The 20,920-nt window shown below is 44.4% G+C and overlaps 2 protein-coding genes across 2 annotated transcripts in view; one reads left to right on the forward strand and one right to left on the reverse strand.

Moving 5' to 3' along the window:
* The first annotated feature begins 190 nt into the window (after positions 1–190).
* BRF2 (BRF2 RNA polymerase III transcription initiation factor subunit) lies at positions 191–5,914 on the forward strand. Its single transcript, XM_060787602.2, has 4 exons — positions 191–556; positions 1,695–1,754; positions 2,637–2,958; positions 5,045–5,914. The coding sequence occupies exons 1-4, from the start codon at positions 403–405 to the stop codon at positions 5,769–5,771; spliced, it is 1,263 nt and encodes a 420-aa protein (XP_060643585.2). The 5' UTR covers positions 191–402; the 3' UTR covers positions 5,772–5,914.
* A 6,031-nt stretch (positions 5,915–11,945) lies between these two features.
* Positions 11,946–20,920, reverse strand: part of ADGRA2 (adhesion G protein-coupled receptor A2) — a 172,501-nt gene continuing 163,526 nt past the window's right edge. The window contains exon 19 of the mRNA XM_060787760.2: positions 11,946–20,287. Within this exon, the coding sequence (XP_060643743.2) occupies positions 19,066–20,287 (1,222 nt within the window). The 3' untranslated portion in view covers positions 11,946–19,065. The remainder of the gene's footprint in view (positions 20,288–20,920) is intronic.

Genomic DNA, 20,920 nt, shown 5'->3' on the forward strand with positions numbered 1-20,920 from the left:
CGTGGTCTTTGGCGACCCCTCTGATACCCCCTCGTGACCCCTCCAGGGGTCTCGACCCCCAGGTTGAGAAACATTGCTAAAAGTAAACAGGTCCAATCCGGAACCTTTGTCCGCTCTTTGTTTCCCTACCGGAAGCATTTTCTAGTCGTTCGCTCCTCAGCTTAGTGAGTGCCCGGTTGTCATGGCGCTTGCTTTTAAAAAGTGGGTCCGACGTGGAAACAGTTCCCCCGCGCGACGACTTCCGGTCTCAGAAGGAAAACAACGGGGCTGCGTAGGAGACGTTGGAAGGTGATTCTTTGAGGCTGGCAGGGAAAGTCCGTCCGCGGCCCTGCTCTGGGGCAGGTTGGGAAAGGCTTGTGCTGTTTCCTGGCTGTTCCCTGCCTCCTTTTCCAGGCTGCAAAGATGGCGGGCCCCAAAAAGTGCCCAGACTGCGGCTCCCTGGACATCGTGGAGGACTCCCACTACGCCCAGAACCAGCTGGTGTGCGCAGACTGTGGCTTCGTTCTCACCGAAGGGCTCCTCACCACCACCTTCGCCGAGGAGCAGCACCTCCAAGGTGAGGCAGGCCGAGAGTGGCCACAACGTTGTGGTTTCCCCTGCCACGCGTTGCTCTGGCCCAATCTATGTATATGTGTTTTGTGTGTGTGTATATGTGTGTGTTTGCATATATATATATATATATATATATATATATATAGTTTTGCACATGCATTGTAATGTATTTTGGATTTTTAAATCGCTTCTGCGGTGTTTTTCAGTGTTTGTATGAATGATGGTCACTCATTGGCCTGATCTTGTATCCAAATTTGGTGTCAATTCGTTCAGTGGTTTTCGAGTTATGTTAGTCCCACAAACAAACACCCCTTTTTTCATTTATATAGATGCTAGCCGTCCCCTGCCACGCGTTGCTGTGGCCCACATGGGGGTTCTGTGTGGGAGGTTTAGCCCAATTCTATCATTGGTGTGGTTCAGAATTCTATCATTGGTGTGGTTCAGAATGCTCTGTGATTGTAGGTGAACTATAAATCCCAGCAACTACAACTTCCAAATGTCAAGATTCTATTTTCCCCAAACTCCACCAGTGTTCACATTTGGGCATATGGAGGATTCGTGTAGAGTTTGGCCCAGATCCATCATTGTTTGAGTCCACAGTGATCTCTAGATGTAGGCGAACTACAACTCCAAAACCAAAGGGCACTGCCCACCAAACCCTTCCAGTATTTTCTGTTGGTCTCTCTTCACTCTGACCCAGAGTGGCAGAAAGTTGTGTGATCAGAATTGAACTGAACAGCAGCTGTGGCAGCATGAGCTGAGGTTTATACTGAAGCCTTTTTGTGCCCAGAATACGAGGGAAAGGAGAAAACTCCACATATCATAGAATTATAGTTGGAAGACTCCATGGACCATCCCAGTCCAACCCCATTCTGCCAAGAAGCAGGAAAATCACATTCAAAGCACCCCCAACAGGTGGCCATCTGGGTGATTTCAATACTCAGTTTTTGAAAGGAAGAAGAAAGAAAAACAAAATAGTAGTTTGAGAAATGAATTTCACACCATTGAGTCTCTGCATCTGACATTTGGGGGATATCCAAACTATGGATGGTTAGGTTGATACCATGGTTCCAATTTGCTCTGAATAAGTATATCTACACTATATCTGTGTATCTGATGTGGTAATTTTTCTTTCTTTTCAGAAGTGACATACTCACGCAGTACTGGTGAGAGCGAGCAGTTGGGCCATTGTCTGCAGAGAGGCAAGTATTTTGCATCTTCCATCAGTACCTTTTGGTGTATTCCAAAAATGAATGTCAGCGCCAGTATGGTGTAGTGGCAGGAGTTTTAAACTTGGACTCTTGGAAACCAGGGTTCAAATCCCTACTCAGCCAGGGAGACCCACATTTGGAGAAAGGGGGGGGGGCAACGGAAGAAAAACCTTATTAGATTACCTTAATGCATTAGCAAGAGAGCCATTGTGGTGTCAGAGTAGCACAATACAGTAATTTGAATGTTGAACCAAAACTCCAGATTAGGTTTCAACTCTCTGCTCAGCCATGGACAAGTCATACTGTTTCAGTCTCAGAAGAAGACACTGACAAATCTCTTCTGATAAGAACATCCTGTATTTGATGTTATCATAAGTGAGTTGATTTGAAGGTACATAGTAAGTAGTAGGTCCTTTTTAACTTGTGGAATTGTGCAATATAATAATTTTATTCAGCCAGCACCTTAAACACTCTGACATGGACACCACCTCAGCCCTGTTGACATGTAAATGCCTTTTTACTTTTAATGTTTTGATTGGTTTCTATTATTAGATCTAGTAGTAAACATGTTCTAAATGTTTGATTTATATATTTAATTTTCTAAGTTTGTTATTTTTGAGTTGTTCTATAAGTACACTTGATGTTGTTTATTTTATATTATATGATTTAATTTGTTTTTTATGTTATGCCGGCATTGAATATTTGCCAATTTTAATCCACCCTGAGTCCCCTCAGGGAGATAGGATGGCATAGAAATAATGTTGTGTATTATTATTGTTGTTGTTATTATTATTATTATTATATCCTTGGAAAACTCTGAGCAGCATGTGAAAAATAAATGCAAATGTGTATTATACGGTGTCTCCCTTACAGGAATCAAACGTGTCCGGGATCTCTGCAAAGTTCTCCATCTTCCTTCTCTGTTTGAAGAAACAGCAGTGAGTTATTACCAACAGGCCATCAAGCGTCCCTGCTTCAGATTGGTCAGCTTGGAGAAGAAGGAGATGATTGTGGGCTGCTGTGTCTTTGTCACCTGCCGGCAACACAACTGGCCCCTGACTATGGGCACAGTCTGCTTGCTACTCTATGCTGATAAAGAATTGTTTGCTGGGGTATACTTGCAGTTTTTGAAGGAAATGTCATTGGATGTTCCTTCTCTGAGCTTGATAGATTTAGTGAAGACACACCTCAACAGGTACGTTATTATCCCTCTTCCCTTTTCCTGATATATGTCTCAAAGTTGGGAATGTTTTTTTGAAATGAACACGTAGTGTGCATTGCTTCCATCATGGAAGAAAGACTCTCTCTGTGTGTGTAATAATATAATAATAATAAAACTTTATTTATACCCCACCACCATCTCCCCAAGAGGACTCAGGGTGGCTTACATGAGGCCAAGCCCACCAACACATCAATAAACAACAAAGCAGCAAGCAAATAAAACAGTACAATTAATATAACTTACATATAAAAAATAACACAGAGAATTTAAAACCTTATGGCCAGGCCAGATGTGTTAAATTAATTTTTTTTAAATAAACACTGGGTGTGAACAGAGGTAGGATGTATCTGAGCAGGAGAGTTTTAAAAGATAATGTAGGGAGAGCAACCCAATGGGTAGTAAAGTGCAGAGAATTAATCAGAGCAGGGCATTGTTTCCTTATTCAGGGAAGGCACACTGGAACAGCCACGTTTTCAGGCTCCTCCTAAAGACTGCCAATGTGGGGGCTTGTCTGATATCCTTGGGGAGTGAGATCCAGAGTCGGGGGGCCACCACAGAGAAGGCCCTCTCTCTCGTCCCCACCAATCGCACCTGCGAAGGGAGTGAGAGCAGGGCCTCTCCACCCAAGAGATCGCATAGGTTCGTACACAGAAATGCGGTCACGCAGTAGGTGGGTCCCAAACCATTCAGGGCTTTGTAGGTAAGAACCTGCACCTTGAATTGGGACCGGAAAATGAACAGCAGCCAATGGAGCTCCTTAAACAGGGGGGTTGACCGCTCCCTGTAAGTCATTCCAGTTAATAACCTGCCTGCTGCCCATTGTATATACATATATACTTTTTTGTAAAGACTGGTGGCTATCTGTTTGATTGCATTTGACAGGGGCATTGGGCCTTCTAACATGGTAGAGAAGGTACAGTTTGAATTCTAAATTATGTGGGAAACTCTTGGATAGATATTTCATCTGCTTTAAAACAATAGAGATGTTAGCTGCTTCAAATACAAAAAGCTCTTGGAAAATCCGACATTGTGATCTAGAAGTTTGAAGGTTGGACACAATGGTTGAGCTTGGGCCCATCACTTTTTCAGGCTATCCTTCCACACCAGGTACTTATTGAGATCAAGTGGAGAGGAGTTGTGTATGGCATTTTATTTATTATGTTAGGATTCTGGGCAAGTGCAATGTGCAGAGAGTCTTAAGCTCTAATAAAGTGCTTCTGGGACGTAGTGCTGGAGGTTATACTATTCAGGAAAGGCACATCGGAATAGCCAGGTCTTCAAGTTCTTCCTAAAGACTGCAACATAGGTGCTAGTCTAATGTCTTTGGGGAGGGTGTTCCAAAGTCGGGGGCAACCACAGAGAAGGCCCTGTCCCTCGTCCCCACCAAACGTGCCTGTGACGCAGGTGGAATCGTGAGCAGGGCCTCTCCGGATGAACGGAGGGAGCGCGTGGCTTTGTATACGGAGATGTGGTCACGCAGGCAGGCAGGTCCCAAACCGTTTAGGGCTTTGTAGGTAAGCACCTGCACCTTGAATTGGGCTCGGTGGGTAAACGGCAGCCAATGGAGCTCCTTAAACAGGAGGGTTGACCTCTCTCTGTAAGGGGCGCCAGTTAACATCCTGGCCACCGCCCGTTGAACCAGTTGGAATTTCCGAGCCGTTTTCAAGGGCAGCCCCACGTAGAGCACATTACAGTAATCCAACCTAGAGGTGACTAAGGCATGGACCACCCTGACCAGATCAGCCTAGACTGCTGATTGACCATAGTAACTGATAGGGTGGCCGTAGCCAGTTATACTCGGCTGTTCTCAGAGAATGGCAATCCCCTCTGAACAAATCTGGCCATGAAATGCCCATTATGTGACTGCTGAAAGTCAGGAATGAAGGCACACAACATCGTTATGTCAAGTGCTTTCCTCTGCTACCCATGTACCAGCTTGCCTTTGCATACTACAAACATGGCCATATTTGCTCAATCACTTTTGCTCTCAGCACCTCCCATCATATGTCTAGACAGAGTAATCCTTGTAAATAGCATGCTTGCTTTCCTTCCTTTCCAGTTTCAAGCTTTTTCAGCAGTCATCAGGCATCCCACCCAAATTTGTTGAAGACAAAGAGCAGCTGGTGGAGAGGACTATTCAGATGGTGGAGCTTGCCAGTGAAACATGGCTGGTGACTGGCCGGCATCCCATCCCCATTGTGATGGCAGCAGCCTTCCTGGCATGGCAGTCTCTGCGACCCGTTGATCGCCTCAGTTGCACTCTTTCTAAGTTCTGCAAACTTGCAGGCACAGATGCGCCCCGGCCAGCTCACCAGAGGCTGAAGGAGCTGCATAACATCCTTCTCCAGATGGCTTCTCATTTGGCCTGGCTGCGAGTGCTCAAGGTGGATCAGAGGACTGTGGCAAAGTATGTTGGTGACCTGCTGCAGCATCGCCGTGTGCTTTTGCAGTCTGCCTTTTCCAGAATGGATAGCACTGATGGCTGTAATATAGAGGGCTCAGAACCAGGGACACCACAGCAGCTTATAAAAGAAAGTTCTGTAATGACAGAAGAGATTTCCCTTCCAGGAGAGGGGCAGAAAGGGGGCAATAAGCGGGCACCTTTGCTCCCACCTTGCATGCTGAATCCCAAGAAGAAGTTGAGGACTCCCGATCTGCGCCCTGAAGACTATGCTATCACCGGGGATGAGGCCATTTCGGATAGCGAGATAGAACAATACATCCGAACGTCAGAAGAAAAGGAGGCATTTAGGGAGGCTCAGGGATCCTTAAATAGACACAAATGATTCTGGGAATGTACAACCAGCAGTCGGCGTTGGTTCATCCTAGAGCTATTTCCTTTTATTTTAGGGGCTCTTGCACCCACATCAAAAAGGGTATGTATGAAACAAAAGAACTTCATATCCCAGTTAATAAAGCCTTTCTTTTGGCCCCCAGCTTTTCTTCTTCGTCCTCTATAATATAATTGTGAAGAAAGGCTGGAGATAAACACAAGTCTTCCTGACTTGTTCGTTACATTTCACATGTAGATATTATTGGTTCTGAATGAAATTAGTTGAAACTCGGAGAATTGTTCTTCTTTTTTGTGATGTTTATTATTTATTTACGACATTTATATTTTGCCCTTCTCACCCCGAAGGGGATTCAGAGCAGCTTACAAGGTATAGATACATAGGTAAAGGTAGTCCCCTGACACTAAGTCCAGTCATGTCTGACTCTGGGGTATGGTGCTCATCTCCATTTCTAAGTCGAAGAGCCAGCGTTGTCCGTAGACACCTCCAAGGTCATGTGGCCAGCATGACTGCATGGAGCGCCGTTACCTTCCCACCGGAGTGGTACCTATTGATCTACTCACATTTGCATGTTTTCGAACTGCTAGGTTGGCAGAAGCTAGGGCTGACAGCGGAAGCTCACGCCGCTCCCCGGAATCGAACCTGCGACCTATCGATCAACAAGCTCAGCAGCTCAGTGCTTTAACCCACTGCGCCACTGGGGACTCCTTATATATACATACAATATATTATATTATTAGCATAGTGCAATATAAGTATTAAATATTACTATATTGTACTATACCATTATTTTGTTGTTCATTCATTCAGTCGTCTCCGACTCTTCGTGACCTCATGGACCAGCCCACGCCAGAGCTCCCTGTCGGCCGTCACCACCCCCAGCTCCTTCAAGGTCAGTCCAGTCATTTCAAGGATGCCATCCATCCATCTTGCCCTTGGTCAGCCCCTCTTCCTTTTACTTCCCAGCATAATTGTCTTCTCTAGGCTTTGCTCTCTCCTCATGATGTGGCCAAAGTACTTCAACTACTATACCATTATATTGTAATATTATTAATAATATTACATGTAATATAAATATATAATTATAATATATTAGTAGTAGTATATTGCCTTACATTATAATATTATAAATATTACATGTATATACATTATATTATATTAATACATTGTAATATATTATAGATTCAGGTTGAATATACCTTATTCAAAATGCTGAGATAAGTATTTTGTATATTTTTAAGATTTTGGACTAACTGTTGCAGCATATATATGATGTTCCTATTCTTTCCACATTGCATTCTGCATTCTCTGTGATGCCCAGGAACACTTTACTACATTAACTGAGATATTATTGTACTAGCTGTGCCTGCCATGCGTTGCTGTGGCCAACCTTCCTCTCTCTCTCTCTCTCTCTCTCTCTCTCTCTCTCTTTTTCTCTCTCTCCTTCCTTCTTTCCTTCCCTCTCCCTTTCCTTCCCTTTTTCTTTCCTACTCTCCTTCCTTCCTTCTCTCCTATTCTTCCCCTTTCTCCCCTTTTTTTCCTTTTCCCCCTTTTCACCCTTTTTTCTGCCTGTTCTTGGACTGCAACTCCCAGCAGTCCTCCTGATCTGTCTATCTACCTACCTACCTATTTATCTCCATCTAATCTATCTATCTGGAGGATTGCTGGGAGTTGCAATCCAGGAATAGGAAATTGGAAATATGCAGGGATTGGGATGCTCTCAAAAGAAATCTAAAGAGAAGAAAGCTTGTATCTTGGAAGCAGTGCATTTGGATCATCCTCCTCCTCTCCTAAAGGGCCTGGTCTATGGGATGCTGAGAGCGGTAGTCCAAAAAGAGAGTGTGGGTATGCTATTATTATTATTATTTACAGCTTTTATATTCCGCCCTTCTCACCCCGCTGGGGACTCAGGGCGGATTCCAGTGTACATATATATGGGAAACATTCAATGCCAATTTTGACATACAACATATACAGACATAGACAGAGGCTATTTAACTTTTTCTGGCCGCCAGGGGAGTTGTCACTTTCATCATCCATCTGCGACACTGATGAAGTAATTCCGCATTCCCCGCATGCTTTTTGCTGGAATGCTTTCTGGAGTCTTTTTTTATGGCCTCATAAATTAGTTAATTTAGCCTCCCCAAACTTTAAGGTGGTACCTAATTTTCCTACTTGACAGATGCAACTGTCTTTCGGGTTGCAAAGGTCGACAACAGGCTACACAATTGGTTGGGAACCCACTCCAACCCGGGCTGGCTTCAAACTCATGACCTTTGGTCAGAGTGATCTTACGTGTTTTGTTTGCCAGAGGGAGTCGTTTTTGCACATGCACTGTAGTGGCTTTTTGCTTTTTTTGGCTTTTTAAGCCTCTTCCACTATGTTTTTCGGTGTTTTTATGAGTGATGTTCACTCATTGGCCTGATAGGTGTCTTGTGTCCAAATTTTGTGTCAATTCATCCAGTGGCTTTTGAGTTATGTTAATCCCACAAATGAACATTACATTTTTTATTTATATAGATACCATTTCACATTGCCTTGAATTATCTCCCCATTTTTGCGCTTAAGGAAAAGCTACTTTTATTTCACAGAATGGACGAATATCGTATATACTCGAAGATAAGTGAGTTTTTCAGCCCTTTGTTTTGAGCTGAAAAAAGCCACCCTTGGCTTATAATGGGGTCAAGGCTAGGCAGCAGAGCCTATTTTTTTGTGTATCTAAATGTATTAACTTTATATGTACATTTTTTTTACCTTGGAAGTTTTCCCCTCATATGTTTGCAGGTCTTTGCAAATCCTATACATATAGATATCTAAATATTTCCATGTACCTGTATATCTATATCTATACATTATTTTCATATGAATTTTCCCCTCACGTTTGCAAGTCTCTGCAAATCCTATATAGATATAGTTATCTATATATAGAGAGATATCTAGATAGATAAATATGAACATAGATATATAGGGCTTGTAAATATTGCAGGAGGGGAATGCACATATATAGAGGGAGGATTTGCAAATGTTTCAGGGGAAAATGCATATGTGCAATTAGTATATTTAATTATAGATCTATATCTAGCTCTGCATTGTTTATATGGGCATTGAATGCCTGTTACTATGTTGGTAGCTAGCCTAATTCCCCATGGGGAGATAGGGCGGGATACAAATGAAGTTCTATTTATTATTATTATTATTATTAGTAGTAGTAGTAGTAGTAGTAGTATTTGAAACACAACAAGATGTGTCCACAGCAAACACTCTGCTGGCTGTTGTATTGGATCACATGTCGGACACTTCCCAAGTGTCTAGGACTGTGTGATATATGGCTGAATTATTTATTTATTTATTTATTTATTTATTTACTATTCTTGTATACCGCTGTATCTCAAGCCCAAGGGCGACTCACAGCGGTTTCCAGACAGCAAACAACAAAGACAATAAAAACAGCAATAATTAATATACCATAACAGTTAAATTACACATTTCCATTACTAGCTAATAAACAAACATCAATACACAGTTATCACAAAACCCACCCCCGATCGCCTCATCATCCAAGCGTGATCCAAATTCGACGTCCATTGTTCCATTCCTATGTTCAAATTACCAGAATTGCACTGAATTACTCAAACGCCTGCACAAACATCCAGGTCTTCAACTTTCTACAGAATGTCATGAGGGATGGTGCCAGCCTAACATCTACAGGAAGGGCGTTCCACAGCCGAGGAGCCACCACCGAGAAGGCCCTCTCTCTCGTCCCTGCCAACCGCGCATGAGAGGCTGGCGGGATCGAGAGCAGGGCCTCCCCGGAAGATCTCAAAGTCCGGGTGGGTTCATAGGCCGAGATGCGGTCAGCTAGGTATCTTGGGCCGGAACCGTTTCGGGCTTTATAGGCCAGTACCAACACCTTGAATTGGGCCCGGTAGCAAATCGGCAGCCAGTGGAGCTGGTGCAACGGGGGGTTGTGTGCTCCCTGCGCTCCGCTCCTGTTAGAATCATGGCTGCCGCGCGTTGGACTAGTTGCAGCTTCCGGGCCATCTTCAGGGGCAGCCCCACGTAGAGAGCGTTGCAGTAGTCTAGGCGGGATGTGACAATAATGTGTGCAGATCCCAGTAAGGTGGCCTTTTGCAGCTAGCAGATGGTAATTTTGTTAGCGCCGATTGTGTTTAAGTGTATTCAGGGTCTTTAGCCACTGCACCCAGTGTTCCAGTCACCACTGGGACCACCTTTACTGGTTTATGCCAGAGTCTTTGCAGTTTGATTTTTAAATCTTCATATTGTGTTATCTTTTCCAGTTGTTTCTCTTCAACCCTGCTGGCAACTGGAATTGCAACATCAACAATCCATATTTTGTTTTTTAACATGATTGTGAGGTCAGGAGTATTGTGCTCCAAAACTCTGTCTGTCTGAATCCGGAAGTCCCAGAGTAACTTGACGTGTTTGTTTTGTGTAACTTTTTCCGGCGTGTGGTCCCACCAGTTCTTTGTCGCAGGCGGATAGTATTTGTGGCACAAGTACCAATGAATTATTATTATTATTATTATTATTATTATTAGATTATTCTTGATACTATATTTTTGTTGATTCCACTTTTCCACTCACAGGGCTAGTTTACTGTTTTTCTTTGAAATACGATAAATATTCAAAAACATTTAACCTACTGATGCCTCAATTAGTGTGATTTGATTGGTATCTATTTTTATATTGAAATTTAGCAGTATCATAGAATCATAGAATCAAAGAGTTGGAAGAGACCTCATGGGCCATCCAGTCCAACCCCCTGCCAAGAAGCAGGAATATTGCATTTAAATCACCCCTGATAGATGGCCATCCAGCCTCTGGTTTAAAAGCTTCCAAAGAAGGAACCTCCACCACACTCCGGGGCAGAGAGTTCCACTGCTTCCACGCGGGGCTTCTTTCTCATGCAGATAAACAGCTTCGCTCTCACAGAGCCTCTTCTCACATCAAACTTACACAGGAGCATCATACAGTAGCGTTTTACACACAACAGTCTTCACACTGGAGCTTTACACATGAGGCCTTCAACCTGGGGCTTCTCTCACTGAAGCCTTCTCACACGAGGCCTTACGCACACTAAAGGTCTACTAACTCTGAGGCTTACCTCACACTGAGGCCTCTCTCAGAGTCATTGCATTCATTTAAAAGCTTCCAAAGAAGGAGCCTCTACCACACTCCAGGGCAGAGAGTTCCACTGCTGAATGGCTCTCACAGTCAGGAAGTTCTTCCTCATTTTCAGATGGAATCTCCTCTCTTGTAGTTTGAAGCCATTGTTTCGCGTCCTAGTCTCCAAGGAAGCAGAAAACAAGCTTGCTCCCTCCTCCCTGTGGCTTCCTCTCACATATTTATACATGGCTATCATATCTCCTCTCAGCCTTCTCTTCTTCAGGCTAAACATGCCCAGCTCCTTAAGCCACTCCTCATAGGCCTTGTTCTCCAGACCCTTGATCATTTGAGTCGCCCTCCTCTGGACATATTCCAGCTTGTCAATATCTCTCTTGAATTGTGGTGCCCAGAATTGGACACAATATTCCAGGTGTGGTCTAACCAAAGCGGAATAGAGCATGGGGAGCATGACTTCCCTAGATCTAGACACTAGGCTCCTATTGATGCAGGCCAAAATCCCATTGGCTTTTTTTGCCACCACATCACATTGTTGGCTCATGTTTAACTTGTTGTCCACATGGACTCCAAGATCTTTTTCACACGTACTGCTCTCGATCCAGGCATTGTCTCCCATTCTGTATCTTTGCATTTCGTTTTTCCTCCCAAAGTGGAGTATCTTGCATTTGTCCCCGTTGAACTCCATTGTGTTAGTTTTGGCCAATCATCTCTCTAATCTGTCAAGATCGTTTTGAATCCTGCTCCTGTCCTCTGGAGTATTGGCTATCCCTCCCAATTTGATGTCGTCTGCAAACTTGATGATCATGCCTTCTAACCCTTCATCTGAGTCATTAATAAAGATGTTGAACAAGACCTTCAGTTCATACTCGAGTCAATAAGCTTTCCCAGTTTTTTGTAGTAATATTAGGTGCCTCAGCTTGTATTCGGGTCGGCTTATACTCTGGTATATATGTTACTTGGATTTTTGGAAAATGCATGCGTTGCTAGAAGCATCAGAAATTCCAGAAAAGTATAGCTCACATATTGGATGTTGCAAATCTTTAATATATTAAAGAAGAAACATCTGCTAGAAACAGTTCATTTATATAAAATGCAAAACAAAACAAGAAACCCAACCAAACACACAAAACAACTATTTTAAATGCTTTCTTTGGCACAGTTATCTCTCAAAGAGCTTTCTGTCTGATATGTCATTTTTGCTTATAATGTAAACAGATGAACAAATACAAAGCTTTTCCAATAATACTGTTTCGGTGTAGCAAGCATATATAAACAAGTTCAGCACCGCCGATATGTGAGTTGTAGTACTGACCTATAAATGATTGAGGCTTTATTAAATATACATATAAAACCGAGAAGGCTTTTCTTTCCAGAGATGGGAGGGAAGGAGTAACTCTCAGGCAAGACCGAAAGAAGCACCTGTCAACAGTTTTTGGAAGATTCAGGGATTAAGTGCTATATAACCTCATCGGCTACAATTTCCAAAGGCAGGCCTGAGCCCATGGCTCCTTTCTCTTGGCTTGAAGCCCCATACAAGTTGGGCTAAAACAATCCTGTAGTTCCTTGGAGGTAGGTTTTTATATAGGCAAGGAAGTGGCTCGTATGTGCTCATACATACAGAAGGCCATTTTTACTTTTTTTGCTTTCAGTTAGGGAAATGTGTTTTTCTGCTTATCATGCAGTGGTAAGAATAAGGCACAAGAGTTTTGTGTAGGCATGTGGACCAAGAATACGTTTGTTTCCCATTTGTAGTCCCTGCCCACACGTTTCTCCACAATTCTCTTCTCATTTCTTTGCAAGAGAGTTGGAACAGTCTGTCCCCCTTTCCATGTCAGTTGTGTTTCCAAGGTTTTTTTGTCGTGTCAGGAGCGACTTGAGAAACTGCAAGTCGCTTCTGGTGTGAGAGAATTGGCTGTCTGCAAGGACGTTGCCCAGGGGACGCCCGGATGATTTTGATATACCTTTTCTGTTCATTGTGGGAGTTCTGTGTGCCATATTTGGTTCAATTCCATCATTGGAGGAGTTCAGAATGCTCTTTGATTGTAGGTGAACTATACATCCCAATAACTACAACTTGCAGAAACAACAACAACATGGGGGTTCTGTGTAGGAAGTTTGGCCCAATTCTATTGTTGGTGGGATTCAGAATGATCTTTGATTATATAGGTGAACTATAAATCCCAACAACTACAACTCTCAAATGTCAAGGTCTGTTTCCCTCAAACTCTATCAGTGTTCACATTTGGGCATATTGAGTATTGGTGCCAAGTTGTTGTTGTTTTTTTTGTCGTGTCAGGAGCAACAGCTCCTGTTGTGAGAGAATTGGCCGTCTGCAAGGACATTGCCCAGGGGACGCCTGGATGATTTTTTGATGTTTTATCATCCTTGTGGGAGGCTTCTCTCATGTCCCCGCATGAGGAGCTGGAGCTGATAGAGGGAGCTCATCCATCTCTCCCAGGATTCGAACCTGCGACCTGTCGGTCTTCAGTCCTGCCGGCACAGGGGTTTAACCCACTGCGCCACCGGGGGCTCCAAGGTGATCATAGAGAAAAAGGTAGGTTTGCTTATTGCGACTAAAGGTGCTACTAACCTGCATCCTATTTATTTATTCACCTGCTCAAAATTTGTGGAAACCGATAGCTTTTAAGTCATTATACTGAGTTGTGCAGTGGGTTAAAGCACTGAGCTGCTGAGCTTGTTGATCGAAAGGTCACAAGTTCGATTTCGGGGAGCGGCATGAGCTTCCGCTGTCAGCCCTAGCTTCTGCCAACCTAGCAGTTCGAAAACATGCAAAATGTGAGTTAGCGGGAAGGTAACGGCGCTCCATGCAGTCATGCCGGCCACATGACCTTGGAGGTGTCTACGGACAACGCCGGCTCTTCGGCTTAGAAATGGAGATGACCACCACACCCCAGAGTCAGACATGACTGGACTTAATGTCAGGGAACAACCTTTACCTTTACCTATTGGTTATTGATTGTGCTATATGGAGCTCAAGTGCCCAATCACGCCTGTTAATTTTTTTTTATAAAACTAAAAAACCAAGTGATTTTTTATTTGTAATAAAGAAAAGGTAATACCTTTAGGTAAAGGTTTCCCCTGACATTAAGTCTAGCTATGTCCGATTTTGGGAGGTGGTGCTCATCTCCATTTCTAGGCTGAAGAGCCAGCATTGTCCATACACACCTCCAAGGTCCTGTGGCCAGCATGACTGCATGGAGCGCCGTTACCTACCCGCAGAAGTGGTACCTATCTATTAAGGTAAAGGTTTCCCCTTGTCTTTAAGTCTAGTCGTGTCTGACTCTGGGAGGTGGTGCTCATCTCCATTTCTAAGCTGAAGAGCCAGCATTGTCCATAGACACCTCCTAGGTTATGTGGCCAGCATGACTGCAAGGAGTGCCATTACCTTCCTGCCAGAGTAGTATCTATTGATCTACTCACATTTGCATGTTTTTGAACTGCTAGGTTGGCAGAAGGTGGGACTAACAGCGGGAGCTCACCCCACTCCCCAGATTTGAAGCACTGATCTTTCAGTCAGCAAGTTCATCAGCTCAGCGGTTTAACTTGCTGAGCCACTTTGGGGGGGGGGGGGGTGTAATTCCTTTAGTGGCTACTAAAAACATTGCCAAAAAGAGGAAATATGTTACCCAAAAAGGAACAGGTTTGTATTAAAATTTCAAAAGTATTGTAAGAATTTAAATCAAAATGCAGTACATTTGTAACCAGGTGACTTGTAGTTCTGCTACTCAGGCGTACTATTCATTGGCAAATTCAGGGACCCTGTATTGGGTTCTTTATAAACCAAACTGGCCCTTTACAGAGGACTCTGTGTAAAGCAACACATACGGCTAACCTAGACTCCACGCTCTTGCTGCCCTTTTAGACTATATGTGTTATTGTGGAAGATAGTCTTTGATGGCTTCATCCCTTCTGAAATAATGTGCTGGCATGGTGGGATATACTGACTTATGAATGCACACAAACAAACCTTGGTGTCTGTATCATTTGTGTGATTTCGTATTGAACATGCAGAAGAACAACATTTCTGAAAAAAGCATACTTGGCATTAACAGGCAACATGGCCAAGAGAACTCTTCACGACAGAAAGGAGAATGATGCTTTTAAGCAGTTCTGGTAAGTGCTTGTATGTAACTTAGGTTATTAATCTGTTACCTAAACTAATCTGCAGTCCAATTAACCATTAATTTCATTTATATGGCAATCTAAGGACACATTCAGACAGGCCCAAAAAAACTGGGATCTGTCTTGGGGAGCCACCGGTGGCGCAGTGGGTTAAACCCCTGTGCCAGCAGGACTGAAGACCGGTTGCAGGTTCGAATCCAGGGAGAGCGTGGATGAGCTCCCTCTATCAGCTCCAGCTCCTCATGCGGTGACATGAGAGAAGCCTCCCACAAGGATGATAAAACATCAAAAACATCCGGCCATCCCCATGGCGATGTCCTTGCAGACAGTCAATTCTCTCACACCAGAAGCAACTTGCAGTTTCTCAAGTTGTTCCTGACATGACCAAAAAAAATATTACTACATGTACAACAACAACAACAAAATTAAAAGGAGATCAGAGTACATAGATCAGATAGGGGTGCTGTGTAGGGGAGACGAGGATAGTTGATGCATATATCTATGGCTAAGCTACATTGGTTTTAAGTTGATAAATTCCTATATATTTGTATTCTATTTTAATAGGACCAGATGTATGTTGTATGTTGTGCTTGCACTGTCTGTTTTTGATAAGGCCAACTGGCTAATCAATAAAAATTGTTGTTGTTGTTGGGATCTGTCTTGGGTTTTACCAGCGGCACCCATGTGACGCCTCCAGTAAAAATAAATTAATTCGGAACAAACCAGGGTTTTCTTGGCTTGTTCTGAATTAATTAGATACCGCATTAGATCCGGGCCTTCCTGAAAGTTTGTTAAAAGTTGTTGTTTTTGTCGTGTCGGGAGCGACTTGAAAAACTGCAAGTCGCTTCTGGTGTGAGAGAATTGGCCGTCTGCAAGGTTGATGCCCAGGGGATACCTGGATGTTTTGATGTTTAACCACCCTTGTGGGAGGCTTCTCTTATGTCCCCGCATGGAGAGCTGGAGCTGATAGAGGGAGCTCATCTGTGCTCTCCCTAGATTCAAACCTGCGACCTGTTGGTCTTCAGTTCTGCCAGCACAAGGGTTTAACCCAATGTGCCATTAAGGTTTTCCTCGCATCCTCCTGGCACGAGGAAATGATGTGTGAGAAGACCGGAAAGGGGGAAGGGGGAGGATTTTCCTCCTCGTTCCATCTCCCAAAGTGTAATTCCCTCATACCAGGAGGATGTGAAGACCTTTATTGCATCAAGGTACTTTTTAATTAACTTTTAGGGGGAAATTGGGGGGCTTAAGGGTGGCTTCATACCATCCCAATTTCAATAAGGATGACACGTAGCCACTTCCCCAGGAAAGCCTGGGGTTTTGATGGGGGAATGGGAACAGGAACCAATGCTGAAGTGGGTTGCTTAAACCCACTTCAGCATGGGTTTTGGCACTGTGTGGAAGTGCCACAATACATCCGTTTTCAGAGGAAAGTCCCACTAGTAAGAATTCCAACTCTTTCCTCCCAACTGGAGAACTGCTGCTTGTGTGGCCCATGCTCTCCTTCAGCCTTTAAACTGATTTTGCAAGGAAGTTCAGTGTTAAGAAATTTCTGAGTATGTTACCAACAGGATCTGGCCCATTTCTGCTATGCTTTCTGCCAATCCTCCAAGTCCAAACGTAGGAGGAAACCTGGGGATTGTTTGGAAGCTGCATGTTTTCCTCGCTCCAAGTAGAATTCATTGGCAACTCATATTCCCCAACTCGATTTCATGTTCCTGAGCAAGAAAGATGGGTAATAGAAAGCATTGTCTGCTGTTTCTTGGATATACAATAATACTTCTGGGCAATGGCACACAGCATTCCTTTCTTTTGGAAAAGACTAGCAGGAGAGAGGGGCACATGGTACTATGTGCATTTTTTGGGCAGCAATACCCATGCTCTTCTTATCCGGCCTTTCTCAAAAATATATGGGGACAGCTTGGCCAGCCAAAATTGCTGACTTTTTGATCATGGTGCAAACATTAATAACAGATTTTGCAAGGGTTGTTGTAGGTTTTTCCGGGCTATATGGCCATGTTCTAGAGGCATTTTCTCCTGACGTTTTGCCTGCATCTATGGCAAGCATCCTCAGAAATAGTGAGATCTGTTGGAAATAGGAAAATGGGTTTATATATCTGTGGAATGACCAGGGTGGGACAAAGGACTTTTGTCTGCCGCAGCTAGGTGTGAATATTTCAACTGACCACCTTGATTAGCATTTAATGGCTTGGAAGTGTCTGGGGGAATCTTTTGTTGAGAGGTGATTTGATATGCCTGATTGTTTACTCTCTGTTGTTTTGCTGTTGTAATTTTTGAGTTAATACTGGTAGCCAGATTTTGTTCATTTTCATGGTTTCTTCCTTTCTGTTGAAATTGTCCACATGCTTGTGGATTTCAATAGCTTCTCTGTGTAGTCTGACACGGTGGTTGTGAGAGTGGTCCAGCATTTCTGTGTTCTCAAATAATATGCTGTGTCCAGGTTGGTTCATCAGGTGCTCTGCTATGGCTGACTTCTCTGGTTGAAGTAGTCTGGAAAGGCACTCTCAACAAAAGATTCCCCCCAGGCACTTCCAAGCCATTAAATGCTAATCAAGGTGGTCAGTTGAAACATTCACACCTAGCTGCAGCAGACAAAAGTCCTTTGTCCCACCCTGGTTTTTTTTTTTTTCGTGTCAGGAGTGACCTGAGAAACTGCAATTCGCTTCTGGTGTGAGAGAATTGGCCGTCTGCAAGGACGTTGCCCAGGGGACACCTGGATGATTTGATGTTTTATCATCCTTGTGGGAGGCTTCTCTCATGTCCCCGATGAGGAGCTGGAGCTGATAGAGGGAGCTCATCCGCCTCTCCCCGGATTTGAACTTGCGACCTGTCGATCTTCAGTCCTGCCAGCACAGGGGTTTAACCCACTGTGCCACCGGGGGCTCCCACCCTGGTCATTCCACAGATATATAAACCCATTTTCCTACTTCCAACAGACCTCACTACCTCTGAGGATGCTTGCCATAGATGCAGGCGAAATGTCAGGAGAAAATGCCTCTAGAACATGGCCATATAGCCCGGAAAAACCTACAACAACCCAGTGATTCCGGCCATGAAAGCCTTCGACAATACAGATTTTGCAAGCTTAGATGCAAAATCCTGCAAGATACAGGTGTAGTTTTCACTTTTCTTCAATGCTTAACTGGTACAAAATTAAAAGTAAAACCCTTCTATTTAGGAAAAAAGGGGTGTCAAGGAGAATGGATTCTCAACCTGTGGATCATGGAATGGAAATAATATGTGTGCACATCACCTTAAATTCCTCATGCATTGCAGAGCTGTGTCAAAACACCTCGCCAAGCAGGTTCATTCAAGGCACCCAAAATGAGCCAAAACTTAGACACGTGATGTGGCCCTGAGCTCAGCCGGAGTAGACACCCCCTTTACAGAACATGGGATTGTTTTGGCAAAAAGTCTGCAGGCACTTTCATCAAATAGCACATTTGGCCTATACACATGGACACATGATACTAGAGCTTTCAGCTTATAAATAATACTGCCTTTGGTATATTATACAAAAGCGACTGAGGATCTATGTGACATGCAAAAGGGATATAAGATTGCAACGCTCCAGAATGCTTTTTAAAAAGCCTAAACGATTGTCTTCCACCTTACAAACCTTAGTGCCTTGCGGGATACTCATCTGCTTCTCATTCCAGGGAAACGGAAATGTTCCCCTCGGACCAGCATTAGCTGGTGAATTAAGCAACAGAGATGGGGCATGCACTGCGATGCTTGTGATGTGATACACAGACATGCCCAACCACCTCTGCCACTCAAATATCTGTGGACTTTCCTCCGTATTGCAGGCACTCTGGCAAGGAGTGCGACCACTCCCGCTAAAACTGCCTGAGCGTACATAGTGCATAACAGCCACTTTGGCAGCTTGCTCTGGCAATACTATGTCTTACATCTTCCTGTCTGGGAAGTAAGGGCTGGGGCAGTTTAAATGGTAGTCACCCGGCCCTTTGGGCTTCCCCTATACTGTCGTCTCGCTCTTCCAGAGGCCTGTTTTCATGCCAGCTGCACTGTCAGCACTTGTGAGGTTAATGTCATATTTGCTGCCTTTCAGGCCGCCATTCTGATTGGTGGTATTGAGCGGGAACGATCGCCTCTTAGTCTCTTTTTCCATAGCTTGGTGCTTGAGGTTGTCTCTGCTGGTGCTTCTCTGCTTGGCACGGCCAAAATCTGACGACTGATGCCCACCGCTGCCATCGCTCAGGTCGGACTGCGTCAGGGCTGATTCCAGGTTTGGTACCATCCCTGGGTACCAATTGTTCAACGGGCTGTTCCGACTACTTTGGTAACTCTCCGAATGGCTGTTGTGGAGACTCCCACTTTCACTGGTGGGGTGTTCTGCGGAAGGCCCCCGTAGCACCTTCAGACGTTGGTGTTTCCCTTCTCGGTACTGCTTAGTCCGACTTTTGTGGTGCCGATTGCGCCCATGCAAGTTGTTGGCATACCTTGCCGGTGGGGTGCTCTTGCTATTGGAAGGCTCGGCTTCTTCGCAGCAGACAGGTGGCAAAGGGTTCACATCTGCCTGGCTAAGGGCCACTTGCAAGTTGTTGAGCTTGCACGGTCCTGGGGCTGAGTTAGTGCTGCTGGGGGAGGATGAAGACTTGACAGATGGGGCCACCTCGGGGCTGCAACCAATGAAGATCTGGGAACCATCCTCCACACCCACCCCAGGGTGCACATAAGCTTGCATGGGTAAAGCATTCCTATAAGATGGGCAGCAGGCAAACCATGAACTCTGCACATCCTGACGACGGGCACAGTGGTAAACAAAGATGAAGATCCCCAAAGCACCAGCTATCACTCCATAGAGGCAACTGAAGATGACTTTGAGGAGGAACCAGCGCTGGGAAACCGCCATGGCCCCAAACATCCAAAGAGTGATGTACAGAAAATGGGTGATCACGAGGGCCCAGAATTGTACTCCTAGGGAGTAGACACCATCTACTTCGACAGTGTGTGGCCCAGAATTCAGCGTGACAGAGATGGAACCTGAGTCAGTTAAAAGATTGCTGCTGCCACCGAGGTGCTGCCGAGTTTCCAGGGGCTTGGGCATCTCTTTGGGTTTCTTGGATTGGCACTTCAAACAGATTCCGGCGCACAGGAAATAGATCCAGGTGACAAGCACAATGAAAGCTGCAGGCACGTAGAAGGCCCCAATGCTTGGACGACAAGCCAGCCAGCAACTGCGTTGGGTGATGTTGCGGAGGAAAGAGAAAAGAAAAAGACAGATTCAGAAAAGTTAGCAATAGTCATGCTAACCTATGGCTTGCAGCAAAAAGAAGACTATAATAACAACCTTACTGACCTCAAACTAAGATTTGCATCACCTCAATTTGTTATGGAATTGTTAAAGATACAAGGTTCTTGTGGGTTTTTTCGGGCTATAGAGCCATGTTCTAGAGGCATTTCTCCTGACGTTTCGCCTGCATCTATGGCAAGCATCCTCAGAGGTAGAGGTCTGTTGGAATTAGGACAATGGGTTTATAAATTAACACCTCCCAGCAACAGATTTTCCCAGGCGCAGGCAGGCCTTCAAATGCTAATGAAGGTGATCAGCTGAACATTCACACCTAACTGCAGCAGGGAAGAGCTCCTTGCCCCACCCCAGCCATTCCACAGATATTTATAAACCCATTGTCCTAATTCCAACAGACCTCTACCTCTGAGGATGCTTGCCATAGATGCAGGCGAAACGTCAGGAGAAATGCCTTTAGAACATGGCTCTATAGCCCGAAAAAACCCACAAGAACCTAGTGATTCCAGCCATGAAAGCCTTCGACAATATGTTAAAGATACAGTTCCAGGAGCTTAAGATC

Source organism: Anolis sagrei, chromosome 7 (assembly GCF_037176765.1).
Source record: "Anolis sagrei isolate rAnoSag1 chromosome 7, rAnoSag1.mat, whole genome shotgun sequence".
NCBI classification, from domain to species: domain Eukaryota; kingdom Metazoa; phylum Chordata; class Lepidosauria; order Squamata; family Dactyloidae; genus Anolis; species Anolis sagrei.

Excerpts from the sequence above, each read along its gene's own strand:
- BRF2 (XM_060787602.2), top strand. The coding sequence starts at position 403 with ATGGCGGGCCCCAAAAAGTGCCCAGACTGCGGCTCCCTGGACATCGTG. Across the intron at positions 1,755-2,636 it reads GGGCCATTGTCTGCAGAGAG|GAATCAAACGTGTCCGGGAT; the intron begins GCAAGTATTTTG and ends TCTCCCTTACAG. Across the intron at positions 2,959-5,044 it reads GTGAAGACACACCTCAACAG|TTTCAAGCTTTTTCAGCAGT; the intron begins GTACGTTATTAT and ends CTTCCTTTCCAG.